The sequence below is a fragment of the Halictus rubicundus genome, chromosome 13, assembly GCF_050948215.1.
Source record: "Halictus rubicundus isolate RS-2024b chromosome 13, iyHalRubi1_principal, whole genome shotgun sequence".
Classification (NCBI taxonomy): domain Eukaryota; kingdom Metazoa; phylum Arthropoda; class Insecta; order Hymenoptera; family Halictidae; genus Halictus; species Halictus rubicundus.
In genome coordinates, this window is record NC_135161.1 from 4,549,713 (window position 1) to 4,564,109 (window position 14,397).

At 37.4% G+C, this 14,397-nt stretch overlaps 2 protein-coding genes across 3 annotated transcripts; both read right to left on the bottom strand.

Annotated features, from left to right (window-relative positions):
• Nucleotides 1–2,973: 2,973 nt before the first annotated feature.
• On the bottom strand, nt 2,974–4,173 carry Lamtor2 (Late endosomal/lysosomal adaptor, MAPK and MTOR activator 2). Its single transcript, XM_076799645.1, has 3 exons — nt 3,683–4,173; nt 3,416–3,578; nt 2,974–3,258 (listed from the first exon to the last, which is right to left on the bottom strand). The coding sequence occupies exons 1-3, from the start codon at nt 3,748–3,750 to the stop codon at nt 3,109–3,111; spliced, it is 381 nt and encodes a 126-aa protein (XP_076655760.1). The 5' UTR covers nt 3,751–4,173; the 3' UTR covers nt 2,974–3,108.
• Nucleotides 4,174–5,353: 1,180 nt separating this feature from the next.
• LOC143360620 (uncharacterized) lies at nt 5,354–14,263 on the bottom strand. 2 transcript variants are annotated; one of them, XM_076799643.1, is made up of 7 exons: nt 13,522–14,263; nt 12,537–12,686; nt 12,233–12,428; nt 11,969–12,161; nt 11,612–11,825; nt 11,394–11,536; nt 5,354–11,314 (listed from the first exon to the last, which is right to left on the bottom strand). In XM_076799643.1, exons 1-7 carry the CDS (start codon nt 13,844–13,846, stop codon nt 8,738–8,740), a joined length of 3,798 nt encoding a protein of 1,265 aa, XP_076655758.1. In that variant the 5' UTR covers nt 13,847–14,263; the 3' UTR covers nt 5,354–8,737. The 2 variants fall into 2 exon arrangements, with proteins under 2 accessions (XP_076655758.1, XP_076655759.1); XM_076799644.1 differs by lacking the exon at nt 12,537–12,686 and having other exon boundaries at nt 12,233–12,487; nt 13,522–14,262.
• Nucleotides 14,264–14,397: the final 134 nt, after the last annotated feature.

Sequence of the window (14,397 nt, forward strand, 5' to 3'; positions counted from 1 at the left end):
GCTTATTCAAGCTGACGAAAATTATTCGAAATTCGGAAGAATTAGTGGTAGCCTCCGAATAACAGTACAGATAAAAAATGAAAATTTAATTTGAAGCATCGAATATAAAAAAGTATTTTTATTCGTCGGATAAATTCTCATCTAATAAAATTATTTATTCGACACTCGTCCAATAAAGATGCTTTTTTTTATTCGAACCTTCAAATAACAAATAAAGATAAAGTATCTTTTATTCGAATTTTTATTTAAATAATTTTTTATCCTAAATAATGCCCATCTCTGCGAGGGCCGTTAGCACCGTGAAAGATTTACTTAATATTTAATTGAATTTAATAATTACTAAGAGTGTATCATGAACAAATTGCATGCACTTGGAACTGTTACAGAAATATGTAAGATCACCCTTTCGATGAAGTATCGAATGAGGTTTATAACACGAGCGACTGGAATCCGCCTCTTTTGAGGAGTTTAGTACACACTGCGTGTCTAGCCTTCCTTTAATTAGTTTTGGAGGCAGGTCTCTGGAAGTTGTGGATGCATTCGCTTGTATGGTCTGGCTTGCGAGTTAGCGTACCATAAAACTCCAGATGTGACACAGAACACAAGTAGGTGTGCTGGGCGCTACGTCACCAACGCACTAAAGGACTGAAATGAAGGAAACACTTTTGTTTTTTCAATGATCGTGGCAAAAAATTGTTCTTCCTTGAATATGGATGGTACCATGGTATTGAGATGTAAAAGAGTGCAATGCAGCCCATAAAAAATTAGTAGAACGGTGAAATAAAGAGCAAACTAGAATGTTTTCGAGTAAAATTATTTAAAAATAGTTCTAATGTGTTTTTAAAGTCATCTAGTAAAAATCTTATGGTGCTGAGGTGGAAAAAATATTTATTCATGAAAGAAAATTTTTTTTAATTAATAATAACAGTAACTAAATATATGAACAAATTTAAGATAGTGTTGATGACAATAGCTCATTATTAGATTAATATTCAGTTTGGTCGCTTTTAAACTTCGATATGAGATCTGTATTTGTTCGAATTTTTCCGGATTTTCCATTTTTTACAACTAAAGTTTGCAACTACAAACTTGGAAAAGAAATAAAATACGTATCATTACAATTAATATTATTCTTAATTTATATTAATTAGAGATTTTGTACCCAAGATTTACATGTTAGTTACATATTTCATATACAACAAATAAGCTGTACGTTCTAATCCTGGTTAAAAAAATAATGTGCGTTCGGTTTTATGCTAAAAGACGACACGGTTATGTTCCAGGGAAGACGACACGGTTCTGTGTCATGCTAAAAGACGACACGGTTCTGTTCCAGGAAAGACGACACGGTTCTGTGCCATGCTAAGGCTGAGCAGATGTCAGCACTATATCGGGAACGCCGAAAACCCGGGCGTGAGCACTCTCCTATCCTCTCTGGTACAGAATTCCTCTCTGACAGAATAACTTTTAAACCATGAACATTCTCACGGTATTTTATGTCGTGCGACACAAAACAGCATAAGATGAGATGACTGAACTGGCCTATTCCTACATCTCGTCTGTAATATTAGTTCCACAATATTAGTTCCAACCGATACGGTAGGATGTGACAAAAAAATGGTAATGGGGCTCTAGAACCCCGCGGACGTGGGACAGAAAAATATAGTGGGTGATTGGTCTACTTCTATACCTCGTCTGTGGTCCTAGCATCTACGCGGTCTCAAAACTAGAATACTCGACATGAGATTTAAAATTCTATCAGCAACAGCGCCATTGTAGAATATTGGTTCCACAATATTAGTTCTGGATGATACGGTAGCATGTGACACGGAATGGTACGGAGGCTCTAGAGCCCCCCGAGCGTGAGACAGAAAAATACATTGGGTGATTGGTCTACTCCTATACCTCGTCTGTGGTATAGGACTCCTATACTGTCTGTGATACAGGCTAAAAATATGATGCAGGTTCTGATCCAAGCTAAAAAGTTGATGCAGGTTCTGATCCAAGCTAAAAAGTTGATGCAGGTTCTGTTCCAGGCTAAAATCAGAAATGTGGGGACACTAAAACCCTGAGCGTAAGCACTCTCATTTCCTCTCTGTACATACTTCAATAAATGGTTCAATAAGTTTAATACTTAATTAGATGGTCAGATAGTGAAGGGAGTGCTTGTCGACATAGTTAGCAAAAGGAATGGTTATAAACATTAAACAGCTAGAAATAATAAATTCGAAATCTACCGAAATTAGTTAGGCTGGGGAGAGTTGCGCATCTCACTGCGCACTTGAGCTCGGCGGCCACGGTGAGCGCGCTGGAGCTGGCTGGAGCGCACTCAGTCAGTCGCAGTCAGTCGGGCCGAGCACTCTGGCAAGAGTGGACAGTCTTCGAAACCAGGAGGAGTATGGACTATTTTGGGGTTGACTGGGGATACTCTAGAGCTACCCTTGTCTAGCTTTAGCTAGATTAGGGTAGACTAATGGTCATTTAACACTTCCTTGGCCTACCTTAAGCTACCTAGGTCTGGGTGGGCCAAGGGTTAAATGTTTTCTTCGTTTACCTTGGTCCACCTTCAACAGCTCTTTCTAATTATTAATCCAAACGCAAAGTTTCTGCTTTAGAATGCGTGTATATTCAACGAACGTCGTCAATCTTTATTTTTGAATTTCTAATTGGAATTTGCTTCTGAACTTTTCAAAAGTTCCTCTTCTCAAAATTGATATTTTTGGCTTAAAATTGGTATTCCTTTGATCAGAGGTCCCCCTGGGGCTCATTCATGGATGGGGTCGGTGAGTTTTGTTACAGAAAAACACATTGGGTGATTGGTCTATTAACATGCCTTGTTTGTTCTGTCAGATTTCTATTCTGATTTAGATAATAAAAATTGCTATCCATTAATTATGCGTTCAGTTCCTAGACATTGTATCTGCCTTATTTTAGTGTTTCTAATATTTAGGTTTTGAAACCAATAAAGAAACATCAGATTTATTAAAAATATATTATTTCAAGGGTAGTACAAATCATAAATTTTTACAAAAAATGATAAGTGTTAGAATACATAGTTATAATATTATGACATAGTTGATGCAAAATGTTCTTACATAAGTATGATATTCAAGGCATATTGGCTATTGTTTTCAATGGTTGATCGAGATATCTTGCTAGGGCTTGCGCCTTTTCTCTTAATAAACCAAATCCTACATTTTCTTTTGCATATAGACATAATAACAAATTTGCTACTTCAGTGATCACAACTTTCCCCTCCTACAAAAGATTTATTCGACAAGAGAATTATTTTCAAATTTTATCAAAGTTTCCTGTCAGAATTTATATAATTATATGATTTTCTTATTTCACATTTTGCCTCATTTGAATAGTTTGATTTATATATCGAATACATAGCAGAGTATATAATAATTACCACACAATCCATTAGCACAAATTGCAACTCATCTTCCTTAAATGCGTTTCGTCCATTTTTTTCATAAGCTGACCAAATATTACTTGTGATCGCAGCGGTTACCCTTGCATCTTTATCTCCGTATCCACTATAAGCTAATAAACCACCATCTCTGTTTAACAAGCTGAAATTGTTTTGAATGAGTATTGCACAATATACGAAAGAGGCAAACTATTTAGAATATTTGCAACAGCTATAAGAACAATATTAATAACACATAATACTTACAATGTATTTTCTACTCCACCTGTATTTGCTTGACTAAGTACTTGTGTAAGAGCTTTTGGTTTCAACATGGTTTCACGGTTGACAAATATAAAACTTCGTTTCTTATCAAATAGCTATTATTATATATTGCTCTCTCGATTAATTCTATTAGGACTTTAATGTAAACTGGTTAGAAAACGAGAAGATTGTCGAACACAATAACAATTGTTATGTTAATTGTATTCCAATCTACTCCATGGTATTCTATGGTGCGAAATGCAATTTCACACACACGCACCCAACTGTCAAAATAGTTATCAAATTATCAACTCCGTTTCACTGCCTGAGAGTTACGAGACGAACGTAGATTTCCTTCATACTGTAATATTCTACCGTTGCTTTGCAGCGCCAAAAAATTCAGCTATTCAAACATAAGTACCTGCTGCAGCATTGTAGCAATCTATGAGCGTCGATAAAGACAAATATCTCTATATTTGTTAGTTAAATCAAGTTGAAATTAACAAGTTCGGTACTACTCAATGAAAATTTTTAATTTATGCGATCGATTGATTCGTACGGTCGGAAAAAATTAATAAAAAAAATCGCTATCAGTTTAATCGATTGATTGAATTAATAGTCGATTATAAAACTTAACAATGATTTTTCATGACAATTGTTTAGGCGTTGACAAGAACATGTCGTGTATAATATATATATATATTTACGTTTTGGAACATTGGGAGCTATTTTGGTTTTTCCCCTATTGGCTGGCAACCAGTATTACTTTACGGTTGGTTGTTCCTCTAATAGGTAGGGATGGAAACGCGAAGCAAAAGACGATCACTATATAAAACGTCCCTGAATTGTTTCTAAATACCACTTGTTCAATCACAATAAACTGCTAAAACCAACTGTAATTGAAAAATGAAGTTTCCTTACGCCGTTCCATTGATAAGAAAGAGTTTTAACACGACAGAAAGCTTGCTTCTAGAAAAATAAGAAATTTAATACAAATGAATTTCAATTTGATGAGAAATTAAATATAGGATGGATGATGTATTATGTTTAACAAGATTTTGCTAGTCTATTGAAATTGCCTTTCTTTGGATAAAATGGAAATGATGAAATGTTTATTTCCCATACAGTTGTGATTGCAACTAAGTAATCGTCGAACGCTAGCACTACCGATTTCATTAATTTACTCACTTTTATAATCTGCCGTTGTCACCGATGTCCCCATGGGGCAGAAGCTTATTGCAAAAGGTGTATATACGATATCAGACATATAAATATTGTATACACGTATACATGTACGATACATAAAAATATTCTGTGCGTGGGAGGGGCGTCATAAACGTGTAAGAATTTTTTTTATCAAATGTCTTCAACTTTCCGGGGTAATTGCTTCTAATGTTACTTTAGCCTAATCACGCTCTACACATATGTATGTATAAGTATACGAAGGACGTAATCAGAGGATGTTTCAAGAGGTGAATCGTAGTACAGTGCTCCCTTGTTAGTAGACGCGAAATATTGTCCATGTCTACTATACTCGATAGCATCTATCTCACCGTGTTCACCGGGGTCACGCTAACAAAGGAATACTGCAGTACCTGCGAAATGAGAAACGAAGAAAAAAGCAACGTTTTCTTTTTTACAGGGATCTATCCATATTTTATGCAAACTTTGAGCAACATTTTTAATAAATATTCAATGGATATTACTTTCCCGAAAGAATCTCGGTTTCCCTTAAATTCTTACGGTAAACATTTCCGTGAATATCTCAACGTATTTCGGAGAGACACTGGACACCCTGATGCACACACGCATGCACTATACTGTCGGCACAACAAATACAATGACTCTCATGAAAATTGAATCAGGATTCAGGAGTTTTTAAGCTCTATATGTTGACGAGGCCACGTTCAAACCCACTATCGATGATCCTGCAAGCGATGGACTACATTTTCTTTCCAGCGAAAAGCATTTTTGGCAGTATTTTAACACACCGTCACAGATTTCAACTAAAAAAGCCAACATATTTGTTTCACTGACAATAATCACGCACGCACACGCATACTATTCTTGGCATTTTCGTTATGTTTAAAACTTTCCTAAAGAGCAACTGTCGTTCAGTTCGTTTTATAATTTCGTGGTATACCGGGCTATTATTGTTTATCATGAAAGAAAAAAGTAAGATTTCTTGCTAAATTTAATAAATGTCCTTCGAAGATTTGGATTAGTATGTCTCTATTCACAGTATTAATATGGACATGCTATGAAATTGAAAAGCATTATACATGCTTAGCGTTATCTAGACTCACGGGATTCGAAATTCATCGGATTCTCACAAATAGTTGTTGATTTAGTTACAGTATGAAAAATGGCAATAAAAAAGAGTTATTAGCAATGTAATGCCTTATAGTTTATATTGTATAGGAATAGCATGAACCAAATATCTTCGGAACGTTTTCGTTCCTTGTAATTCTAAGCGTAACATTAAGTATAAATAAATAAAAATAAATTTTGCAAAAATACAAACACCAAATAAATTTGTATTTATTGTCATAATAATTGCTCGTTGAATTTTCTAACCAATGTGTGTCATCAATATGAGAACAAGAATTTGGTTCATGCCATTTGTATGTCACTAATAACTGTTTAAAAAAAATCAAGATTTCACAAAAATCATACTATGCAACAATTTACATTGTTTTGCGATCGTTTGCAAGTAAATTACCTTTACTACTCTATATTTTATAAAAATGTAATACTTTACAATGTGAAACGCATCATTAAGACTTCGACCTAAAAAAATAATTTTAAACGAAGAGATATTTCCTATAACGTGTCTACCTTTCCTAGCTTCGAGAGCTAGCTAATTATAATGTGTATAAGTAAAAGTCAATTAAACAACTATCCAATTGGTTAAGTTCCCAATTAAGAGCGTCATAGAAAAATATAAATTGGCGATGTTCTTACGATAATTTTGGATTTCATTAACGAACAAAGTTCTATGAAAGAAAGACCGCGCTATAATAACAATTATATAGCACTATTATCGATGTAGAATCCAGTACAAAATCGAAGTATAAGACGTTACGTCTTTAAGAGTATATTTTGTTTAATTTAAAACAGAAGTTCTCAAACTTTAAATTATACGCATAAGCTCCGTATTCGAAGGATACTTGTAACGTGCAACTCAATTTTTAAAAAATCAGATTGCAAACAGCAATTTATATGTATACATATATTAGAAAACAATTTATACGATCAACAGTTTTTACAGCTGTACGAGAGCCGAGTCAAAATTTTGAAGAAAATACGACAAAAAGTTCACTATCGAGTGAAGAAACACCGGATGACTGCAGTTTGAATACTTCTGATTTAATTGTTTTGCAAGGGGTTTCGTTGAAAAACACACAAGCTTCACAATTTGTAGAGATATAAAGTAAAGTAAAATAAAATATTTACGCAGTTACACATATACTCGCAGTTTGACTTTTCGAGGTTCAGAAGAGTATTATATACTGGGTTCAATGCCGAATTTGTTATGTAAAAAGAAGTTCTCACCCATGGCCAGCAGGTGATCGAAGTATTTCTTAGAATAACAAAGTCGCAATAACGCGTTCTCAAATGACTTAGAAACAAACGTTTCAAAACGATGAATATAAAGTATTTCTATATAAAATCAACTTCCACTTATTCGAATCTCAAATGCTTCTCATAGCAACGACCGCTCCATTTTTGAGTAACATCCTTGTCATTTTTTCACACTTACAAACTCAATGCTCCACCAAAGACGCTTATAGCTCCCACTGGAGACATTTACACATTTTTTTAGTTTTTCTAATGGCAAATTCAAGAAATATATTTCAGAGATTTACATTTACATCACAGTGTTCTTTTTTTTTTCTTTGTTACTTACTTAAAAAACTTAGCGACACAAATCTTAAGTGAATAAAATTGGCAGTTACTCACTTTGTTTTCTGCTCTTTATAGATTAAATTGAATTGTACACTTACATCTGCTTTGAAATTATTTCTAATTTACTGGTCAAACTTTGTAATTTTTTTTTTCATTTGTATCTGATTTTTTCCCCATCGTAAGCTGCTCTCATTTTTTTTATGGTACTGCAATTAAGATAAATTGATAACATTAGTTTCAGATGACAATTTTCTTTTATATACATATGTATATAGTATATATGTGTATACACACAGGCTGTTTCGTTTATCGTACGCGTCTTCGTGCCTTGGTTACATTTAACGGAAGAGAACGATATCCAAACTTGTCGATATACAAACTTGTTGAAGATTTGCTTGAATTTACTTCTCTTTCCTCAAACGTGACCGAGATGTAAAGGCGTGCAGGATAGATGGAATAACCTGTATAGTATATGTATAGTAAAATGATGAATAATTTCAACGAAATTCAATATTCCGAGGTACAAAGCCACGTAAATCATGATCGAAACTACGCACGGAAGAAAGTTCTGCTGTTATCAAATTTTACTATTACACTCCTTCCTATCGAATATAAAATAAATATTTATTGTAAATAGGGTCAAATCGGTATGTATATGATTATTTGATCGCTGTAATATTAATTACTCGATTTAAGCACAAGAAAGTAAGACTTATTTGTGAACGCTGTACAGAGTGCACCGATATAATTATCACCTTGAATATCTTCGACAATAAAGAAGTTGTAGATGAGTCGTAGATGACAGTTGCGGTCACATCAACTTATTAAAAAATCAAGGAAAGAAAGAGAGAATTAGTAACTTGTTTACGGTACAATTTTTATTAAACAAATTGCACTATCACTCCTATATAGCGTCGAAGATACGAAGGCTATACATATTGGCTCAACCTGTATACTGTCATCATAATGCTTTGCATATTGAACTGCAGTACTTATGCAAAGAATTATTTCAGCGTCGAATAAAATCCTACAAACATACAACTTAAGAATTATGTTTCCAACCTTTGGTAGATCACTATGTAAATTCTCAAGATCCATGAATTACTTCTCTGTATGTGTGGGGGTTAGGGGAGAGGGGTGTGTATGCTTTCAACGATTAGGCTCTGTCACTTCATTGAACAAAGGTGTTAACGAATCATCGTCCTGCAATCCATCGAAATTACCAAGCGGGTCCAAATCGTTCGTTTCGGTGTCTGTTTCCCCAAGAAAATTCGCTTCGAGCAGATCCACAACATTCCTACACAAACTGCCGGAAGCGGATTCGTTCACTGTTTCGTTATGTAAGTTCAAAGAGTTCAAAGTGGGACTGGAAAGCATCGGTTCATTGGTCTCTTGATAAATCTCCTGCGATTGGACTGTGTGCAACGGTGTCGAAGGATACGATCTTGACCCGTTGCTGTCTTCCGTGTAAGACGACGTGTACGTGGATACTGGCACAGGCAATGGTGTGTTGGGGTAGGACCGTGATTGTATTATTTTCTGCAAGTCTCCGGCCACAGGAATATCGTGCACGTTAGACGGGTCCAATACATCCTCCTCCGACAAGTTCAAATTTGAATTTGGTAAAGTGTCCAGCACGATCGCGTTGTTCTCTATCAAGCTCTCCTCGGCGGATTGGTCTGGTAGTATTTGCAAGCTCTGCGCACCCTCCTCGTCCAAAATGTTTAATATGTTCGTTATATTCTCGGACGTAATCTCCTTGTCGCTCATCAGAAAATGCTGTTCGTCCGACATAAAATTTGGATCCACATCGTCGAGCAAGTACGCCGAAGTCCCCTCTGTCGGGCCGATCGACCCGAAGTCGTTGAATTCGCTAGGTACTGGTGTAGGCGCTATAGAGCTATTCGTCGATGGGTTGAAGCTCTGACTCTGAAACGTTGACAAACAATGCTGCGTCGAGATCGGCGACATCAACGCAGGATTGACCATCCTGTGCAATGGAACCGACTGCGACCGGTACAGTTCGTTGGAGAATTGTTTGTTGCCGTGGAACAATTCGCTGATCTCCTGGTCGGGCTGATTCTTTTGGTACACGTTCTTGATTTCTTGCAGATTCTCTTGACTCGGATAGTTGATGACCAGTTGCTTTTGCGGCGCTAGGTCAGAAGACAAGAACGCGGCGCACTGCGACGACGATCCCTGTGCTTCCACTTTCGGAGTAACAGAAATTTGCGTTGTACCGTTGCCGACCTGTACCTCCGACGATTTCGTCGAGATCAATGGTACTTGCGGCGTGGATGCTTGCCTAACTAATTCTGGACCACTGGTAGGAACAACAAAAGTATCGTTCTTACTAGTATAAGGCATGCTGCAGGAGACAGAACGCGAGAACGACTTGTGAGCACGAGCCCTGGAGCTGCCTGGTTGCAAATTACTCCTCGAGCGTGGCACAGGCGTGTTTCGCGGCGAGACAAATGGACTAGCGTTCGCGGAATTCGATTTGGAAGTACGGCCGTTGATGGGTGAATGCGGACCTGGCGATATCGGTGTGAAATTAAATATTCTACGACGTGTATTCGGACTCTGTGGTACCGTGTTCATGATAACATTCGAATCTTGTACGTGTTCGACGACGTTCGTCTCGAAACTGACCCTACGCCTAGTATTGCTTTGATTCGAATGGTTCAACAGCGTTGGTAGTATTAAATTATGTTTCTGTGTGATCTCGCGTTTTTCAACGTTCTGCCGAATAATCGCGGATGGTAGTATATCTAAAGGCGCGTGCAGAGTGGATTTCAAGTTCTGCTGTAATATTAGTCTTAATTGCGACACTTTATCAGATCTTGATATTTGTTCATCGGTAGTTATAGTATTGGCTTCAACATCCGAACTTGACGAGTTACTCTGTTGAAAATACTGTAGTAATTCCTCCTCTTGCTCCTGGGAATTGTTACCACCGTTCAAATAATCGTCCAACGAGTCCGAATTAATCGAACGGAGTTTCTCCGTTTTACCTATGAGATTTGTATTTTCCTGCAACAATCGAATCTGATCTTTCGTCAAGATCGTAGATTCCTCGGCTGCGTTCGAACTACGTTCGAAACTGCTAGGACAACCGTTCACTTTAACACAACTCTTCGTACATACTGAAAGTTCAATATCACAGTTTTTAGCGGGCTGGTTACTAACAGCCTCGCCGACATTACACTTGCTAGGTTTCAGATTACCAGTTAGTGCCACCGACAGTTTCTCAGGATGATGATGTTGTACAGGTGTAAGCTTAGGCAACAACATATTGGAATGTTCGACATTCTCTTGGGTTTGCTGTTCTGTGAGTTTCGTTTGTTTCTCCGGGCTGGTATCTGATTGTTGTTGGTTCAATATAATTGGATTGGCACGCTTTCTGGAATTTTTCGGCTTGACATCTCGCTGTGTATTTACGCAGTTGGTCATCACTACACTAGAGTTGCTATTATTCTGTATGTCTTCGATCGATTGTACCACTACATTATCACAGTTGGATTCCAGGGAGATGTTGCATGGCTGACTATTTGTTTTAAGAACCCTTTTCTGCCGGCTGGTTACCACAGCAGACGAATTAAACTTCGCTGATGTATTCTGTCCGCTCGATACGTTCGTACCTTGCGACGACTGAATGGACTTAGCTTTCTTATTTCCCTTGTTTGCGCCAGATTTATTATCGACAGTCTTCTCTTTGTTCTGATTCTGCAAATATTTGTACAAATATTAGGATCATCGTATTATAAAAAAATTTTATTATATAAACATAGCTTGCATAGTTCACCTGGACAACAGCATCGAAATGATGATGTTTTTGATCCCTTATATGCTCCCGCTGTTGTAACTTTCGTTGTAACTGTAACTGTGCTTCCCGAAGTTTTCCCGATTTTGTAGACAAAGGAGTCACATGTACATCCGTACCAGACTCTAAACGCATAATTTTATTATTAAGTTATGCTCGATGCGATACACTTTCTACAGAGTGTACATTTAATAACACACCTTTGTTCGTAGATGCATTGGAATCACCCGAAGCATACAATATGCACACAGCAGCAAATGATCGTGTATCAACGTGAAGATTATCAACAAGATGGCGTGCTAAGGCACTCAGAGTTGGAAATTTTAAGCCCAACAAGTTCTCTGCCCATTCTTTTATCAATGTAGATGCAGCTCCCAACATTTCTTCCGTAATGTTTTCGTCTACCTCATCACCCTAAAAGTTTAAGCATCTACTTAGAAATATTTCTCGCTTCAGGAATCTTTGAAAAGCATATTTTCAAGGCGACTAGCAAATCTGTTAGGTTTTCTTTTGCAGGAATTATTTTGAATGTTTCGGAGTACAGTCTTGCGCCTTACAGCTTGAGTTCCAGCTATGTTAGGTAATGTCGGAGAATCCAATTTAACTCTCTTGCGCATTCCAGCATAACAATAACGCGAATTGCCCCTTGTGCCAAGTCTGCGGGGCCGAACTCGTGGATACACTTGCTTCATCACTTTTCCAAAGTCGGCAGTTGATAAGGGCTTCATAGAATTACGCATACAGTACATGCTGTAAAGAAATTTCGAAGTAGAAAATAATACATCTTACTCTAAGATAAACAGAAAATATTTCACACTTACTTATATTCTTCGTAAACTTCTTGCTTTGGTAAAGAGACATCGGGGTCTTCTTCCAAATGTGTCTTAATCCACATAATAGTTTGGTGAATTTCATAACGATTACCCAATGGATTTAACGGTTGTCTCAATGGATCTATAGTTCCCCCAGGATTGTTCAATGATAGCGGAAGTTTCAGGTACAGTAACAGTTTTTCTTCTATTTTGAGTTGTTCAATTTGTGAAAAGATATTCTGAATGCGTGTTTTCGATTCTTCACTATGTATAAGAACCAATGTACAATTAGGAAAACTGATATTTCACATACCTTCGATAATACGTTTATTCTTATAGCACAATATGTTTATGGTACAACTATTCTTAAAGCACAAATTAAATAAAATGATTCTGAAAGACACAGTTCTTTCTGATAGTTTAAAAGAACTCGTTATAATTTTAATTCTAGATACCCCTGGAACTATATAAAATGTATTACAGCCAGATATTGTTGAAACTAAATAACGCACAAATGTTTTACTTATTGGCAATTGTTTGGTACAAAGAAAATTTGTTATATTTCAGCTTTTATGTATTTTCAATCGATATATCTACTGGGAAAAAATATAGGATATTCAAGGCGTACGACATACTAATTAGTACAACTTTAGTACCAAACAACCTTCAACAAATATTAACTAAAAAAAACACAGTATACCCTTTTTAACAATATGCTATATACTATTTTATGAAAATAAAGTTTTTAATATAATTTTGTATTACTGGTAATCAGGTTTCCAGCAGCCGACATTTAGCTGTGCAATGCGTTACATAGTACATTTTGGTCCGAAAAATCGAAATTAAATCGTAAGGCAAGAGGTTAATATACATAGGCTATAAACGATTGATAATCAGAATTTCTAGCCATGAATTACCAAATTCGGACACGTAAATTTTAATTTGTTGAGATTCGAATATTTCTCAAAGTAAAGAACGTTTTTATTTCAATATATGGACGTTTTTACAGGGAGACAGAGGGGAATGAAGAAAATTGTTGTCTCATAGAGGTTTCTCAGTTGTAATAGTTTGCGTTGTCGAGATTCGACTGTATTATCATAGGAATATATTTGCAACGAATGGAAACTTAACGAAGTGGAAAAAATCATTTATAATTCTCATTGGAAAGAGCTTGAAAGTTGCACTTGGCTTTTGAATAGCAGTGAGAGAAGGAGAGCGTCCGAGAGTCGTGAGAAGGAGGGGGAGACTTGAGAGAAGAAGAGAACGAGAGAGCAAGAGAGAAATAATTCTAAGCTTACCTGCTACTGTCTTCGAGCATAACACGAAGTTTTTCGTGTTTGGCAGTCGTGCCATGGTTAACCAGGGCCGTGAACTTGGCCGCGATGATGTCTTGAAGTGGGTCACCGTCGTGGAAGCCGTTCGAAAGTCTACCGGCAGCCGGGCGCTGGCTTGGCTGTGGTTGCTTGTTATTATCGCCAACGCAGACGTTAACGGTGCCGTCACCGTTCTCGACGCTAACATCGCTCCGTTCCTTTTTGATTCGCCTGCCGTCGAACGCTTTCTCGTCGGCGTTAAACTCGATTCTCGCGGATGGTTTGCTGACGCAGGGCTCCGTTTGGTCATGGTTATCAGTACTCATCGTACTCCGTCACCGGAGGCGTTCGAATTATGTATAGAGAAACGTATTATCTCCTGTAGGACGCGAGTACCCTACCATTTTGTCAGAGTCAGCTGGACTACTTGTTAGCATTGCACTCCCGGCGATTATACATGAGCGCCATTCGAGACCTTCCACTCGCGCGAACCGACGAGTTGCCGAAGCGCGTACAATAGACGGATAACCGCGAATCCGTCATACCGATTTCCCGCGCGACGCTTCACCTGTCCTGAATCTCATCGGAATCCACTCACGCGCTGTTCATGATTAATTGAAATCGTTCGGTCTCTGGACGGTCTACCAGTCACAAAAATCCGAGAAGTGCGCGTTCTTCGATCGTCATAGATCTTGCGCCTCGTCTCTCGTCTCATGGATGCATAGCTTCGTATATCGCTTTCTCTGACGTGTCGTGGACGCGTTTCCATTAAATCGACAATCGAGGAAAAAATCGACGATCATTGGTTACGTTCGCCCGCGCATTTTAACCGTATCGAAACTACCGTGCACTGTGCACATT